This window comes from Vulpes lagopus, chromosome 22 (assembly GCF_018345385.1).
Source record: "Vulpes lagopus strain Blue_001 chromosome 22, ASM1834538v1, whole genome shotgun sequence".
Classification (NCBI taxonomy): Eukaryota; Metazoa; Chordata; class Mammalia; order Carnivora; family Canidae; genus Vulpes; species Vulpes lagopus.
In genome coordinates this window covers 30,755,147-30,773,272 of record NC_054845.1, presented here as the reverse complement: position 1 = coordinate 30,773,272, position 18,126 = coordinate 30,755,147, and the positions used below count along the sequence as shown (strand labels likewise).

Genomic DNA, 18,126 nt, shown 5'->3' with positions numbered 1-18,126 from the left:
AGGTCGATTTTAAAGAAACCTCCTTTATCTTCCTATTTCCATGCACTTGCCTCCTCGTACAATCATTTCCAGACCCGATAACATGTGGGCCTCGGAGCACGCGCCCGTAGGCGTCACAGCGCGGGCGCGGGACGGGGGCTGGCGGGTGGGATCCTTCTGTTTCCTTCTAAATTCTCTGCCACTAGAGACGGTTTGGGGTCTTCCAGCCGGAACTGCTTGCCTGTCCCGATGGAGGCTGGTCGGCGGACAGAAACACTGGAGTTTTGAAGGGCCCAGAGCAAAGGCGGCCTCGTGGCCCCGTGGACGCAGCCACGCCGGGTCGCAGCACAGGCCTCAGCGTGTAGGGCATGGCGCTCGCTCCGCCCACGACCACAGCTTGCAGGGCCTCGCAGGGGCACCCCTGGACCTGGTGCTGCAGAATGTGAGAGCCACGCGGCCGAGCGAAAAGGGCTTGTAAAACCCCATGGTCCAGCGCCCCGTGGACAGGGCCCACGGCAGCCTCCGTGCCAGAAACAGCAGGGCAGGAGGTGGTGTTTGCTCCTGACTGGTTACCGCAGCCGCACTGGGAGCCCGTGCCGACGGCGCCCGCCGTCCCCTCCGTCCCGCCTGCTGTCCACCCCGTCAAGCATCCTCGCCGGCCCCTGGCGGCTACGTCCTCCCCGGGGCCCATGCACGGCCCTGCTCGGGAACACCAGCACCTGTGGGCACGGGGACCAGGTCCCCCTACTTCTGACTCCTCATCGAGGCAGCTGCTGGTCACCACCACGGCTGAGGCCCAGGGTCCCCGTCAGTGGGCTGGAAGCCACTGCTGACGCAGGTGCACGTCCGGATCCGGGAGACCTCCTGCGACCGTCCCCACTGCCCCTGTGCGTTCGCCTCCTCCCGAGGGAAGCCCAGCTATCTGGGGACGCCCCCGGCCGACAGTCCCCGTCCCCGTCTCCCTTCCTGATCAACGTCTCCCCAACCTTGTGGTTCCTGCGGTTCTGTGACCACCGTGCCCTCAGGCCCGACCTGGGGAAGAGCTCACCCCATTCCTTCTGCCTCCGAGCAGTATGGAGGCTCTCAAAACAGGGCTGGAAGTCGAGGTCCCGTGCGATCGGCTGTTCCCCTCCCGGGGTAAGCGCGAGGTTCCGAGACGCCCTGCACACCCGGTGGCGTCATTCACCATCGTGGGAGGGACCAAGCCAGCTGAGGTCCACGACAGGACGACAGGTAAAGGGAGCGTGGCCGGCCCTCGGGGTGGACCAGGTGCAGCCCGGAGATGTAGGAGACCTTGTCGTTCGCTGCCACACGGCTGAGCCTGAGGACACCGTCTGGGTGACAAGCCCATCCTGCGGGGCCCGACGGCCAAACCCAGAGAAACAGAGTGTCCTGGGGGGCTGCTGATGGTCATCCCGCAGTGAGTGTCGGCCGTGCCCCCAAATAGGCACTTGGAAATGGTCACAATGGTTTTATGTTGTGCACATCCTACCTTTTCCCCCGTGCACCCCCGCCTGTCCTCAGCATGGGTGCCTCCCTGCGAACGCCGCACCCAGAGGCAGCCCGGCAGGCGCCCGAGAGGCCACCGCAGGACGCACGGACCTGTCAACCCCCGAGTGCATCCGTCCACGCTCGGCTCCCATGACTGCAGGGGTCTGGGGCCCGGCAGGAAGAACATGCGCAGGACCCATGTTTCCAGACAATTCCCAGGACCGTGAGTGGTTTGTGCCCTGCTGGGTGCCCTGTGCCTCCCGCGGGGCCATCCCGTGTTGATCAGAGCCAGGCGAGCGCCGCGCCGGCTGAGGAAGGTGCCGCCCCCGAGGTGGTCGAGCACCCGCTGAGGCCGCCTGGCCCTGGCTCTCCCACGGGCGCCCCCGATGCCTCGTGTCCAGCCTCGCAGCTCCGCGACCACAGAGCCTATTTTGGCGCATCGGCCCCATTCTGAGAGATTCTCGCAGGGAAGGTCGCGCACCGGGGACACGTCCGTGCGTCGGGACTGCCCGGACACTGCGAGGTGCAGGTGAGCGACGCAAGAGCCAGGCGACCCGTGTGCTCGCCGGACGCCTCCCCGCCTGAGTGGGAGTCAAGCGAGAAAGTCGGGACGGTTCCTAGTAACGAGCACATGTGGCTGCACCTTCCCGAGGGAAGAACGGCGGCTGAGGACAAGTCAGGAACAGGATCTGAACTCGGTCACCGGGACGTGTGCCGTCGTTCCTCTGCAACTACACCTGCATTCAGAATCTAATCAAAACCTCTTTTTTTGCCACTGATTCTCTTTAAGAGAAATCACAGCTTCATACACACAGGCTCCTTCAAGCTATGGCATGATTCTTTAAGCCAATCAGACACGCAACAGATTCATCGGCTGTTGGTCTAAAATACATCAGGGAAAATTCAAATTCGAGTAGGAATCATCCTGAGATCCATAATCCAGGCCCGAGCGCCGAGACAGCCCAGGGCCATTGGCAGCGACCTGGGAACTCTTGGGCCCAGTGACGGCCTCGTAGGTCGGGGGACGGGAGCCCGGAGCCACCGGTGGGGCATCTCCTCACCTACGGCCGGGCGTTGAATTCACTCAGTAGTGCACGTGTCTCACGACGTGCTGGCCCCCGGGAACATCAGGGGAGCCACGCCAAGCGGTCACGGACAAGGGCGGCCCTCCCGTTGTCGCATCTGTGGTGGCATAAAAATGACATCCCCACGCGACTCCAGCACCGAGGAACAGTGGCCCCAGCAGGACCTCACGGGGCGGAGCCAGCGCCCACACTCGGCGCTCAGGGTCTCCGGTAGGTACAAGAGCCACAAAAAGTCCCCAAGTCAGGACCTGTTCCCTTCCTCAAATACGCTCAGAGTAAGGACAAGGGAGAGACGCGCCGTCATGCACGTGTGTTGGTGACACTCCTAACCGTGCTCGTTCGTAATAATTCATAATTCACAATAATTCACGATAATTCATAATAATTCATGCCCCGTCGTAATCAGCTTAGTGACTAATCCGTGATGATCCGAGGCAAGCGCGTCCTCACCCACCGCGCCCGTGACGGCACCAACCGCTCGCTCAGGATGTTCGCTGCGTCTCGCTCAGTGTTTTCTGGGGGACGTGCCGAAGCCACGCACATGCTCACAGGGGGGTCCCCCGCCCGGGCTGCGCCTCACCAGGGCACAGGTGGGTACTGTACCTAGATCGTCCTCCGCCGGCCCCGGAAAGCTGATGCCTGGCTGCACCAGGTCCCCGCCCTCTTCCTCTGCAAGAGAGAGACAGAGTCGTCGTTAGTACGCTGAGGGGCAGACGCATCTCCAGCTTCACCCGGGCGCCGCCCCGCCGTGGGCGCCCTCCCCGAACGCAGCACCAGCTCAGGCAGCGCCACCCCGGGGCCCAGCGCCACCTCGGGCTGAACCAGTCATGAGTCTGCAGCCTCTGTCTGCAGCTCGGTCACACGCGGCTCCCCAAGGCCACTGCCAGCTTCCCGCGTCACCCATGAGCCGCCCGGGCCGCCCGGGGTGGCGCTTCCCCCGCCGTCTACACAGCTCTACCCTGAGGCCTCCTTCACCGACGTCCAAAGCCCGCAGTTACCGGGTTAATGCTTCATACTGATTAATTTCAGGTCAGTTTGCTCCCAAGCGTGAATTTTGTTTCTTTCTGTTGGGAGGAGGCTGCGGGTCGGGTCCCCAGCATAGATTTTCAGCTGCTCGATCGCACACACCACAGACGCCCCAGACCTGCCGCTGCTGCAGGGACGTCATCGTGTGAGGGTGGATGGTCTCGGGGGTCACCCGGCCCCCGAGGCCACACACCTGCGGAGAGCCGCGGTCTCTACCCCGGTGGCCCCATCTCGGACGGCGGCCCTGGTGCCCCGCGCGGCCCCGGGTGCTGCACGCCACACCCCGTCAGAGGTGAGAGACATGGACACCCGTCTCCGCGGGAGGCGCCAGCTCCAGGTAAGGACCCTCTAGGAAACACATGGTGTCCGTAACGCACGTGTCGTCGTTTGGGCACGTTTTCCGTACATGTGACTTTCATGCAGGCTCTCAATATTGCCGAGGGAGTGTTGGGGCAGATACCCCACAGTTGCCCCTGCTCGGGACACTCCGTGCGGGTGGCCGTGCCGTGCTCTGCACAAGGGTTCACTCCAGGGCACAGAGATCCCCACACAGGCTCTCGCCGTCTCCAGTCCCACCAGTGGGCATCGTCCGTGACTTCACAGGACGTCAGGAGAGGTCGGCATCGGGAGGGGCGCACCGCCCGCCCGCCCGTCTGCAGAGTCTCATCTTGGGGGACCTCCTAGCCATTGCCTTAGAAAGTCGTACGTATTGAACTCTCATGTAGGAACATAAAGGCCTGCACTGGTCAAGTGTCTCACGAGGGAGCCTACGGGAGGTGCTCAGGGCGGCCTGGCCCCGCCCCTCCGCACGGCTAACAACAGCTCGGCGCCCTCGCCAGCCGTGTGTTTCCCGCTCGTGGGCGACCCAGTTCAGCACTGGCCGGTCAGACGAGCCAATCTGGTGGGATGTGAAAGTGGAGGCAGCGACACATCCATTTGTTTGGAACCACATGCAATGTGACGCGCAACCCAGACCACTGACCTTCCATCTGATCCGGTTCCCCCGAGCTGCGCACACGTGCACACGGCACACACGGCACACGTGAGCGCGCTCCGACACCACGACGTGGACGACGGATGGGGGACATCTCACGCATGAGAGCTCAGCTCACACACAGGCCGGGCACGGGGTGGCACGGACGCCACAGCCCCACGGAGCCCGCCCAGCCGCCGGCACCCAGCGTGTGGGCTCCGCCGCATAGTCACCGCGCTGGGCACAGGGACCCACATCACCCTTTGGAGGACGTGGTCCCCGCGTGATGCTGCGTCGGTTCCAGATCAGTCCTGCGTCTCAAGGGTGGGAAGGATTAACTGCGTGTTCTGCGCTCCTGCCCTTTACCAGACAGGCCCCGATGGGACACGGGCGGGAAGCAACTCAACCAGGCGAAACCCTCACAGTTAAAATAAAAACCAGGATACGAGCCGAGGGGAAACGCAAGCAGCCCGTGTTTGCTCTCCTCGCAGCGGGTACGGGGTCCGACCGGACGGCGCTGGCATCACCGGGGCTCCGGCCGCGCTGCCCGGGGGCCACTCCGCTGGCTCCGCACCCAGACCTTCTGGACCCGGCGGGCTGTGGGCCACCTCGCCGCAGCGCCCGTGTCCCCGTCCACGCCAAAGCTGCCTCGCCGGGCGGCGCCGGGACGGTACGGACCCCACGCGACCCGTCAGGGCTTCACCCGGCCTCGCATGAACACGCGTGCGTTCCCCTTGCACGAGCAGAAGCGCGCCAGAGACGGGAAGACCCTCCCCGACATCTCCAAATGTACTTGATGAATCTGGTCTTCACTGTCATGCCCGGAGGTAGTGACCCTGGCTCCGGGCAGGCCGGGCACTCACTGCCTCTCGGACTGAACCCTCCCCAGGCGTCATTTGTCTTTTGTGCCGAAACCTGATGACCTCCGTGACCTCTGGCATGGGCCAGCACGAAGCCCGACTGGAATTTTGGTGGCTCGGTGTCGTCCCGCTCCTTCAGAGCCGACCCCCGGTCCCACGCGTGCAGGGAGTGCGTCTGAGGTGAGCGGCCGACACACCCGGGAGCCACCCAAGGGCCCGGACAGGCCCCGGAGGCAGCGCGACCCGGGCAGGTGTGCCGTGCCCCCCAGGCGTCTAGGAAGGGCTTGGGTCAGCCGTGGTGGCCTCCCTTCAACGCCGCAGGTCCCCCTCCCTTGTCGCAGGAGCGCTGGACACTCGGGTCCTCAGGGAGGGACACAGGCCGCCGCATCTCCCCGCAGCCCCCCCCCCGCCCCCCGGCATGCTCAGGCCGTGGTGGCCTCCACGTTCTCAGCGGGGAAAGGAGGCTGGAGAGGAGGAGTCGTGCCCCCGGGAGGCGCAGCCAGGCAGCCGGGCACCCCTGCTTCCCCGCCACCTCTCAGCTCCGCCCGGCCAGTGTCCCACCCAGAGGGGATCCTGCACTCGCCTTCCTCGCAGCACGTGCGCCGGCTGGGGCGGCTGGGAGGACGAGACCCCCCAACGAAGGGGCCCGGGAGATGAGAGAAGCGACTTGGGGCGGGTGGGACACGGGGTGCCGAGGACCCCGGGGAGACGCACTCATGCACTCACAGAAGTCGGTGGACATTTGGCTTCTATTTATTTTATTTTTTGAAACTTTATTTATTTGAGAGACAGGGAGAAAGAGAGAGAGCGCCCCCGCGTGCTAGTGGGGGGGCGGGGGGCCGGGTGCAGGGTCTGGGGCTCCCTCCTGCACCCCTGAGATCACAACCTGAGCCAGATCCAAGCCGCGGATGCTCCACGGACCTGCTGCCCCGCCAGCCGCCCCTGGACCCCTGCGCGGGTCTCAGGACCCACCGTCGGCTGCAGCACGGGCCCGGTTGCCAGTCGAGGGTCTTCGGCAGCCCCCGCTCCTCCTCTGCCAGCACGGCACACCGACCCTTCGCTCCCAGAGGAGGCACAGGGTCCCCAGGCTGCCCGGGGGCCCTGGGGCCCAGCACGTGGCTTCCCAACATGCCACGGGGCTGCACGACACCTGAGACCCGCTCGGTCAACCCGGTTGGATTTGGACAGTGAATCACAACGTCCACGTGTGGACACTGCACGCGCTCAACATGCCCGAGGGTGGCGCCTGGGGTGGAAGCAGGAGACGCTGGTCCCTGGAGACGGGAGAGGCCTGGCCTGCTGGGTGCAGAAGCAGGGGCACCCGCTGGGCTCACCCAGGGTCCTCCACGTGTGCGCCGCAGCACAGCTCCTGGACGAGGCCGGCTCTGATGACCTCAGGGGGCAACTGCCCCTCCTCCTGGGACGGCCCCTCGCTCCCGGTCGCAGCTGCTCCCAGGCCCGAGGTGACGGACACGTGTCCAGGCCCTGATCCTGAGGCCGCTCAGGGGACCCGAGGGACAGAGCTCAGTCCCCCACGACTGCCGTGGAGTGTGAGGGGCCACTCTGGGGGGCACCACTGCCCCGTCCAGAGGCCGAGCACCCGATGCCCCGGGGCGAGCCGCCACGCTGGGTCCCGTGTTGTCACAGCCGTCTGGAGCTGCTCTTTCTCCCCAGGATACGCGGTGCAGACTCGACGGCCGACGCGGCTCCTCATGCGCCTTGCGGAGGCAGTGGCCACAAGGCCGCAATGGCCCCGAGTGGCGCGTTTCCTGCCGGCCTCCGGGACGCGTTATTTCTCCTTGGTGGGGAGAGCTGCCGGGCAGGACGGCGCGCACGTCCGCGGAGTCACGGCTCCCGGCTCCCCTGTTGCCCCAGTCGCCCTGTGGGTAGGCAGGAGCCATGGGCTCGACCCCGATGGATGCAGACACCGGGACCCGGGGAGAGCGTCTGAGGTCACCGGGCGGCAGCCTCCCGTGGGGCCGCACCCCCGACCCCGCTCGTCCCGGCCCTTCCCGGGCACGGCCCTGGGGACACAGGGTCTGTTTGGAGGCCTCCGCACTGGGTGACTGCGCGTCCGAAGGACCTGGCCGAGGAGTCCCTCGGGGTTTTAAACCCTCTCGAGTACGGGTACAAATCACACCTTCTGGGTGAAGGTTCCTCGTGTCCGATCATGCTGTCCTGGAATCATGGAATAAGAAATCCCTAATCCTGGAATAAGAAAACGAACAGCTTCAAAACAGTAGGTCAAAGGAAAAACGGTGTTTGTATATAAAAGGGAAATTGCTCCTAAGAAAATGTCGGATTTCTTGGCATTAAGGAATGAGACTCCATTACTGCCTCATGAACACCAAGGAAACAAAATGCCACGTTTCATCCGTTGTGCCTGGACGCCGAGGGGTCCTGCTCCCAGCAGCGTTTCCACGAGTGTTGACGAGGGTTCGTATTCATGCCAGTCACCTCCGTGGCAGCAGGAGGGCGGATGTGTCCTTCCCGGTGGGCAGTGGGCGTCCCCTGCAGACCCACGGGGTTCCCGCTGCACATCGGGGCCCAGACCTTTATGGGGACAATCTCATTCCCGAATGCGCCCTACAGAGATGCCCAAACTCTGAGCAGCGCGTGGACGGGGAGGCGTGAGGAGGGCCGAGGGGCACCCGCGGTGGCCGGCCTGCAGGACGGTGGACGCCCACCTCACGCCTGTGTGAAGAGGACAGGGGCTTCCTCAGACGGTGGGGACAGCAGGCCTCGCTCCGGGGTGGGGGCATCTGCGGGATTTGCTATTAAGCGCCGGCGCCAACATGCAGCTGCCCCATGCGGTGCCCAGCGACCCTGGGTCCTCCCTGGCTCAGCCCCACTCCGGCTCTGCTCTGGCCCTTCTCTGGCCCTGGGGCCCATCGCGGCTCACGGAAGCCTCGGCCAGGTCACGAGCCTCCTGCCCCCAGGTCTTGCCGCCTCTGTCCGTGCGGCACCTGCAGACTTGTGTGGACCGGCCGCCGCCACCTCCCCCGGGAAGGCCGCCCAGGAGCTCATTCACAGCTGGGCCGGGTGGCGGGAGGCCGGTGGTCAGGCGTGTGAGTCCACCTGTGAGGAGGAGCTTGCTGACCATGTGCCGAGCTCAGCGGACGCCTCCTGCGGGCAGAGCGGGGCCCCTGGGGTCGCTCGTGTCCCTGGCGCGGGCACAGCCACGCCACCACGCGCCAGGCGGTCCCGGGCCTCAGGCCCTGCAGGCGGCAGCTGCTCCCAGGACGCTGCCAACTCGCCAGAGACGTCAAGGAGCACCCCCCCCCCCCCCCGTCTGGCACTCCGACGGTCTGCCCGGTTTCTAGATTCTTCTCATGTTTAAAAGTCTACTTTAAGAAAAAAAAGAAGGCGCGCTCCAGCCTATGTTTCAGCCGTTTCCCTAATGACGGATTGTGAAGGCTGCTTGAATCAGGAATTCATGTCTGCCCCGTTAGGACAAAGACGCTGATTAGCCGCGACGCCCGCTCCCTCCGTTCGGCGCAGCTGTGCCTTTCAGCCGCCGCCACCGTGATTGCCGACGGCTTTTCTCTGAAAGCCACAGAAGCGCTCACGGCTTTAATTTTGGACCAAGGATCAAGTCTCGGCGGAGGCCGCCTGAACGCCTCACGCAGAATTCTCGCTGCGAGTTACACGGCACCGAAGTCAGGCTAACAGCAGCTCAAGGCCACTAATGAGGCCACCCCCCCCCCACCTCAGAGTGACACCAAAGGGCCGAGCGTGCAAACCGGGGCCGCGTCGGCGTGCAACCTGCACGGACGGCGCCTGCGACCTGCCCCCTCCGCCCGCCCCCAGGCCCCGGGCTCCGTCGCGCGGCCCACACCCTTGTGACAGAGCCACCTCCCAGGGGCCTCACACGACCTACAGCCACGGCCACCCCCGCGTTGCTCGCACCCCGCGGCAGGATGGAGGACTGCTCGGGGGAAACGCAGACTGCTCCCCGCTGACATCCCTGGGCGCCTCCAGGTGAAACCGAACCTGTCAAAGCCGAACACTCGCCCTCCAAGAGGGACGTGAACTGTATTTCACACGTTTCGAATCTAAATCCCAAATGAATGTGGTATTAAATCCTCTGCGTGTCATGTTTGAACAGGAAACACGACGTAAAGGCTGAGAAACGGGGCATCTTACGAGGCTTCGGAAAACCTGGCCTCCCGCCTCGGGTCGCCGCCGAGCCTACGCCCACACGAGCGTCTCCGAGGTCAGCTCGGCCAGTGCCGAACCCAAGTCGTGCTCCGTGCCTGCGACGGGTCATTCCAGCGCTCGCGCCCCAGATGCAGCCACAGACACACGGGACGCCCAGTGACACTGGAAGTCCGGAGAACCAAAGAATGATTTTTTTATATTATAGCCCACGCAGTATCTGTCGTTGGTCTGAAATTCAATTTTGCCAAGGTTCTCAGTGCTTCCGTTTGCTCAATCCTGGCGTGAAACCCCACGGAGACGCCCAGGCCTCGGTCCCGGAGACCCCGGCTCAGCCGCTGTCGGGTGGCCTGGAAGGTGCAGTCCAGGCCCCAGAGGCCAGTGTGCTGCGCGGCCAGGACGGAGAACCGTCAGCTCAGCCCTGAATGCAGCTTCTCCTCCAAACAAAGAAGCTGACATCCTGGCCGCACGGACCAGCCGTGGCCGGCATCGTGGGCCGCAGGGACGCCCCCATGGCCCAGCATGGGCAAGTGTCCCCAGAATGGCTGGTTTCCCGTGAAGACAGGGAACGGGCCCCTCTGCCGCCACCTCTCCTCTCAGTTGCTACACCACCTGCTGTCTGGACAGGAGGTTTTCAGGCATTTTAATGTCCAAAGAAGCCACGATGTTGACTTTTAAATACTCTGAAATTCTGCATTTGACGTGTTGTCTCAATTTTCTAGACTGCAAGTCTGGCGTCTGGCTTTGCCTCTTCATTCCTCCCCACAGACGACTTCCACGCCACAGGTAATGGGCTCTGACGTGCAGGGGGACGAGGGCTCCGGTCCTGGTCACGCCCTGACTTGCAGGGGTGACGGCCGGGGCTCCGTGACGCTCCGCTGCACCACGGAAACGGTAAATGTGCTCGCTGTTGAGGAGTCTTCGGCTCAGCCTGCCTGTGAACCTCCTTCTTTATCGGAGTGAGACGGTCTGGAAGGAGGAGGGCGGCGGGCAGCATGCCGGGAGCTGCTGCGGTTCCTGCCCCCACGGCTCCTGGGGACCCAGGCGGGGTGAGCCAGGTGCACGTGAGCGGAGGGCGCCAGCAGCTCCCCGTTACTCTCACAGTTCGTAGGCACCACGAAGGGGAAATAGTTCTGTGGCCTCCTCCCGTCTGCCTGGGACGTGCACGGGGCTCCGGGGGCATCTCCAAAGACGGCTGGAGCATCTGAGGATGGCGGCCCCTGGGCTCCTTCAGCTCCAGACCACGGTGCAGGGGGTAAGCAGGGAGCATCACGCTGTGCGTCAGCCCAGCCCGCGGGGCCCGGGAGGCACCTCTGGAAGGGGGGAAGGATGGTGTGGAGCAGCAGCTACACAGAGGCCCTGGCCACGGTGACCCACCGGCCCCAAACCGCACGGCCAGGCCCCGGCCCTGGACGCCTCTTTCCTCCGGGCCACAGCCCGTGGCCTGTGGACACTCACCCCGAGCGCAGGAGGCCGCTCAGCACCCGAACCCTGGAGGTGAGCTGCCTTTATACCCGTTTCGTACATGAGATTGAGCTCCAGGGACATCAGGAACCAACCTAAAATGAGGTACATCGGGTGTTTTATATCACATTAGCTTCAGACGTACAGCATCGTGATTCCACGTTGGCAGGCTCTGAAATCTGTCACCCCTGGGAGGCTGGATGGCGGCCCCCGCTGCACACGGTCACGGAGTGCTGTCCCCGGGCGGAGAACGCGTGTGGTGTGCTCCCTTAGCAACACGCTCTGATCCCCTACAGCCACCGTGCAGCGTCCCTGGGTGTCCCTCGGAGCCGACATCGGGCCCGGGCCCCACCCTGCTCCTGGCTCCCACGCCCACCGCACCCCGCGCTGCACACCACTCGGGAAAATGACATGGGGACAAATGCATGCCTGGCACCGCTTCTGGCTGGCGTTCCATGCCCCTTTTAGGTGTTCACATGCCCACTATCCCCAATTTCCATCCTGAAGCGTTTTTTTTTTTTTTTTCTGGGCTCAGAAAAAAACGGGCCAACCCGTTCATACTAAAATGTAAATGGATGCCAGTTAGCCTTCCCTGAGTGCTCACTCTGCATCCAGGGCGGCCTGACAGTGGCCAGTGCCAGGGCCTGTGTCCCCGCTCGGAGCCACGGAGCAGCCCCTGCTTCTCAGGGGAAGGTCTCAACAGGAGCCTGAGTTTCAGGCCCGCACCACCAGGCACCTCATGGCGGCCCTGGGACACCTGGGCTGTCAGGAAGTCCTGACCCTGCGTGAGGGCCACACACCTCTGCACCCATTGTGAGCCACTCCTGCCTTATTAAATACTTTGAAGCATCACTGATAACATGGTATTTTCACGCGTACTATTACACTGGACTGGGCATTCCCTGGACGCGGGGTTGAGGGGGATAGTCTTGGGCTGTCGGCACAGCTGCCTCCGGCTCTTGTTCAAACACTGAACACCTGCGGACCCTCCGCCGGAAGCCCCACGCAGCAGACACCTGTCGGCAGGTGCAGAGCATGGCCTGCAGGAAACGTGCACAGAGACACACGACGTCCGTTCAGCGACGGGAGCTCAGACCGGCCGGGGCTCCGCAGGTGGCCTCCACGTGGTCGCGGGCTAGGTCGGGGCATCACGGGGCCAGTGATCTTAACAGACGCATTTTTGACTCCAGGAACTCTATGATTTACTACATGCAGTCGTTGCACAGACTTGAATGAACTCATAATCATAAAAGGTATCATACGGGGATCCCTGGGTGGCGCAAAGGTTTGGCGCCTGCCTTTGGCCCAGGGCGTGATCCTGGAGACCCGGGATCGAATCCCACATCGGGCTCCCGGTGCATGGAGCCTGCTTCTCCCTCTGCCTGTGTCTCTGCCTCTCTCTCTCTCTCTCTGTGACTATCATAAATAAATAAAAAATTAAAAAAAATTTAAAAGGTATCGTACGAATCCACACGCTAAAATATTTCATAGCCAAACTGTTATGCTCATTCTGCCTTTATGAAAGAAAGTAGCTCCAAATGCCTGATTTGTGGGTGGCTGTTTCAGACCTCGAATCTTTGTAAATACCCACTTTCAGGACTACTTAGCCACAAAACTGAATTTTGATCTACGGCCCCGGGCCCAGCTGTTGCTCACTATTCCTTTGGATATTAATAAAAGTGAAATAACATTTGTTAAAAAATGACAGATGAAACTGGTCGCCTATTATTCATTGACAAATTGTGCCAAAGGCATCATTCCTCTTATTTAAATACATCACCCATCACATCAACTGGCGGGAAGGCTAATAGGTACAAGGTCTTACAGCAGCACCTAGATTGCAATTCATTCTGAAAGCCCTGAGTTTCCAGATCGATTTTAGTTTGATACATTATGCAGTCCCGACCCAAGACTAAGCACAGCATGACGGTGTCAGGCCATGGAGCCCTGTCCGGTCACCCGGACGGCTGGTCCTGCGGTGACCCAGTGGCCGGGGGTGTCGGACCGGCCTGGAAAGCAGCCAGCCCGCTGCGCCCGCAGCCATGTCCCGGGATCAGAGCCACCACTGGGCGCTCTGACACCGGGACACAGATGCACGGTGCCCACATCGCCAGGCTCACAGGCAGCAGGTTCGTCTCCAGCGATTATGTTCCCTAATGAAGGTCCCACCTGTCGCAGGGCTCTCGGGTGCTCTCAGGGTCAGACCCAGAGATGCAGAGAGGTGGGGCCTGGGGGGGGGCAGCCCCTCCCCAGCTCTGAAGCCACGTCTCTGAGGACACACAGCACCAGCCTCCCAAGGGACCTTCCCCTCCCTGGGGTGGAGCTCTCTTAGAATTTCTGGAACCCGACAGGCTCCCTCCTAGGTCACAGGGACCCTGCAAGCTCGTGGCTGGGAGCAGGCCCCGGTGCCGAGATTTCTGGGCTCCTCCTCATGGACTTTGTGCTCTGCGTCTGGCGCCTCTACGACTCCGGGGAGCACGAGGACTACATGGCTTCCCGGCCGCTGGAAGGGGAACCTGGGTGGCCACATCCCGGAGGAGGCACGCTCTGGCCTCTATGTCTGGGGTGTCCCGCATTGTAAAATGGGGATAATGTGAATGTCAAAGGGTGGTTTTCAAGGCGACGGGCCATCCCTGAGCAGAGCACGTGGCCCTTACACACCCTCAGCGTTCACCCCGTCCTCCCATCCTGACGCCCCCATGAAAACCCAAGCAGCTCTCAGGAAGGGGTGTGCAATGTCCCTTCCCTCCCAAGGCGAGTGACAGCTGGGCCTGCGGTGAAGGCCTGGGTGCCGTCGGCCAGGATGGAATCCAGGACACGCACATGCAGTGGGCATCCTGAAGGTAAAGACCGTTGATGTCCTGTGACCCTCGGGAGATCTTATAGGCTGGCACTGTCCTCCCTCTGCAAGGTGGACCCGCATGTCACACCCCACCCATCCGTCAGCAGTTGAACGTGGGGCTTTGGAGGTGGACCAGGAAGCTGCAGCCCCACCGAGCCGTCTCGGCTCACACCCGCCCTGGGAAACGGCCTCGGCAGCTCCGTCCACTATCTCTATCCATCGTGCGATCCACCAAATCTGTGCTTCTCCTACTTGTCAGACGAAGTGTCACGGCCCTGGTAGCCCTCAGCTGGTGTTCCGTGGCCTTCAAAGATGCACGCCTGCTCTTAAAAACACCTTCTGCATTGGGAGGCACCTGGCGGCTCAGTGGGTTGAGTATTCGGCTCTCGACCTCAGCTCAGGGCACGGTCTCAGGGTCGTGAGGTCGAGCCCACGCTGGGCTCCACGTTCAGTGTGGCATCTGCTCGGGACTCCCTCTCCCTCCGCTCGCTCACTTTCTCTCTCTCTCAAATAAGCAAATACAGTCTTAAAATAAAAAAACACACATTTTCTGCATTTGGGGAAATAGGTAAGTCCTGCCTGTGCTTTAAGGTGGAAAAGCTTCAAGAAAAAGCTACAATTTGTTAACTGTGTTCTGGTGTAGAGCAGGCCTGGGCAATCAGCTCATCTCAACTATACTAAAAAGGCTTATAACTAAGTAGCAAGAGGAGAGAAGAGGAAGACAAAAATAAGTTTTCACAGAAAAGTAACAGGGCAGCTGCATTAAAATCACCGCAGCTCGCAAGCTGCTCTCTGGAGCCTCCTACCAAGGCGGACTCCTCCGCCGCGGAACCCACGCCGCCCTGGCGCACGCCGTGGGCTCACCTGCTGCCGGTGTCCGCTCCCCACCTTCAGCTCCCGCAGCCTCACCAACACTTGGGAGAGCGTGTCCCTTTGGCCGTGGCAGCCTCGGTGGCCACACAGCTCCAACAGGGCGGACGTAGGAGAGGAAGTCAGCGGAGAGGGGAAGGGAGACGCGACCAACTGCGAGGGGGCAAGGCGGGCCTCTGGGTGGAGCGTGATGGCTCGGCCCGAGGGCAGGCGCGGCGCCCCGAGACCTCACGGCCATCTGTCACTGCCCCCTCTGCTCAAACACAATGGCCAGGGAGGAGGGCTGGGCCGATCGCCCGGACATGGCCCGGGAGAGCTCGTCAGCTGACAGCATGACCGTGCCCCACGCCACAGTCACGCGGACGTCCCCCTCAGCTCCCACTTGGGCCTGTAGCCTCTTACCAGCTGGAGCGCATGAGCCCAGGGACCCCAAATTACCCAGAAACACCCCTGAGTCTGCAGATTGGGGCTCCGCACTGTCACCGAGGGGCTGGGCCCTCACCATGCAAGTCACGGCGCCCACGAAGTGTGCCTGCGGCCACCCGGCTGTTCTCAGGGATGGACCTGCCACATGTCGGGCTCAAGCACCACTTCGAAGTTTTCTTTCTTTCCACGCATCTCAGGGCAGTGAGGCTCTGAAGTGATTTCAGTGTCCTTGACTCATCATCACCGAACTTTCCTCTTCAAACCCAGTGAGCCCTGGACTCCCGAGCACTGCCGGCCAGACCAGGGCGAGTCAGCAAGCCTGTGGGCTTCAACACAGGGGCGTGCCCCAAACGGGAACCAGTGGGAGGAGCAGCCAATGAGTGGTTGGTTCCGAGGCCCATGGGACTCACCAGGTCCTCCTGGGTGTGCGGCCCCGGGGTCCTCAGCCCGGCTGCTCTGGGGTCACACTTCCCCTTCCTCTCCTCCTCCCAGGCACAGCCGGGCCACCTGCATGCCAGCACGTGCACGCCTGCCTTTCTTTACCAGAAGGATTTTCATTCCGGTCACCATAAGGACTGCCAGTTTGGGCTCCAACAGGCCCTGGTCACCAATCTTGAGCAAATGATGTGTTCTAGACCCCCAGACACACCCCGGTCCGGGACAGCTCCTGGGGGCATGGTCCGGCCTCTCTGTGGACCTGGAGGGCCAACCACAGTGTGTCCTGACGGTGGCCTCTCCCTCCTCCAGAGAAGCCCCACGCGTGTCCCTCCCGCCTCTCTGCACAGGCTCTGGGCACCCGGAGGTGCACCGTCTCCCCGAGGCTGTGCGAAACCTCGACACCACACAGGCATCACATGCGTGTGGCTGGGGATCTCCCCCAATGCCTGCCCCGTGCCCTGCAGGCGGAGCAGGTGTGGTCGTGATGCTCCTGAAGTTCCAGCTGGGCCATTTGCTCCTGAAGAACCCTCTGAGAGTCCCCCAACAGCGCACACGGCAGGTGGTTCAGGGACCCTCATATCCCGGAGGAAGCGGGCCTTCTCCGCTGCCTCAGGAACGGCCCAGGCTCTGCAGCTCACGGGCAGCAGCGTGCCCACCAAGCCCTGGCTTGAGGTGCCGAGGACCCACTGGAGCCTGCGCAAGGAGGGAGGCAGGCGTGGGGGCAGGCCCAGGCCGGCAGCCCCGCGCTGCCAGGGAATGCGGAGCCCCCTCTACTGCCGCGCTCCTCTGCTAGGTGATGGTCTCCCGCTGCCTCACTTAGGCAGGAGGGTGCGTGGCTGGGCCTTCCAGGGGCAGCGGGCTGAGAGAGGTGTGGGCAAGGCAGGCAGGCCCCGGGCGCTTGTCCGTACCCAAGTGCTAATCCCGTGGGCCCTTCCTTACTAAGCACAAGGTATTTCATGGAGCTGCTGCAAGCTACTGTAAGAATCATGAGAAAGGATATAATTACGTAACAGCAGACGTTCAATACACTCTTTTATTCTATCTGTAAATTCTTTGAAAAGTCACGCAGTGAGTTTCAACACATGCCAAACTGTGTTTTGGATACAAAACTTCTAAAGCGAAGAGCAGAAAACAGAGAGTGGAGAACCACAGAGGCCACACAGAGCAAGCCGCTGGAGGGTCACTGCAGGTGTGAGTGACGGTCGTACACCTCAGTTTTGGGCTGTCCAGGTATCCGTGTGTCAGTCAGGTGACTTCTCGTGGTCCTTTTAGGAGGAAAGCTATGACCTGGAGAGCCCAGTGCTCTGAACTGAGACGTGTAAAACCCACATGTTCTCAAGCACCTTGCATGTGATAGAAGCAGCACCCCCAGACCACCGTGTAGGCCTGAGAGCAGGGGGCAGACACTGGCAGGTGTCTGTGTTCTGGGCCCCATCATGAAGACATCCACAGCTTCCCCTCGAGATGCAGACCCAATCCCAGAGGGCGTGCCCAGGCTGTGTGGCGGGTCCCACTGCTGGAACCTCCCCTGGGCGGACCATTCTGCACCCCGCTGGTGATGCCATGCAGGCCAGTGACCGGGAGGGAGTAGTCTGAGGGCAGGGGAAGCTGAGTCCCGCTGATGCTCAGCACATGGAGATGCCCTAAGATGAATTTAATTTTTCTGGGCCAGCTGAAGAGTCAGAGCTTTTAACATTCATTTTCTAAGAGTTTAATGCCTTACAAAATAAAATGCTATAAAATGTCATCTAGCTTTGAATTTTATTCCTAAGACTTGTCTGCAAGAAGTCTTTGCCAGTGTGTTTCCCATCTAGCCTGGAGTGGGAAGGGCCTCACTGCTTAGTTACCCAACTGCTTTGGGTGCTTGTGTCATTGTGCACAGGCTGTGTGGGAAACACATGGACACTAGATTGGGGCAGGTTTTAAACCACTGTTCAGTTTTAATTTTATTTTGTTAATATGAAGTCTCTCATTTGGCAGACAACTGATATGCAAAACAGTGTCCAGGCAGAGGACTAGCTTCCCTGTGTCTTTGCTTCACAAATGTATTCTTTCTTGGTTTAAGTTGTTTAAAGCAAGATGTATGAATGCATGTGCCCGTCCTTCCTTGGACAGACATACTGCTCTGCAACGTGGTGCTAAACACAACAGAAGAAAGGCTGTGAATCCGCCCAGAGACATCCCCTCACCTGTTCTCTTTCAAGAAAGCACAGAGGAAAACTCCCTTAAGTCACGACCCAGCTCTGAGAGCCAGAAAGCACAGCCCTGCTGTCGGGGACGCTGAAGCCCTCCCCCACCACACACGGCTCCTCCACCATCGAACTGCAGGTGAGAAGAGACGTGGGCTTGGTCTGGTTTTACTAAATGTGCTGGGTAAATGTCTGCCCACTGCAGAGCGTCCTTGGGAAGTGTCCCCGCACAGCACCACCCAGTTTAGATATGCCACTGAGGTACTTGCACAATGAATCCCACCAGGTAAATAATTACAGCTTTCAAGTCTTCCATTCAATCAAA

General features: G+C 61.6%; 1 protein-coding gene across 1 annotated transcript in view; it reads right to left on the bottom strand.

Annotated features, from left to right (window-relative positions):
- DLGAP2 (DLG associated protein 2) overlaps nucleotides 1–18,126 on the bottom strand; it is a 355,333-nt gene that overhangs the window by 149,349 nt on the left and 187,858 nt on the right. The window contains exon 3 of the mRNA XM_041737686.1: nucleotides 3,159–3,224. Coding sequence (XP_041593620.1) covers nucleotides 3,159–3,224 — 66 coding nt within the window. The remainder of the gene's footprint in view (nucleotides 1–3,158; nucleotides 3,225–18,126) is intronic.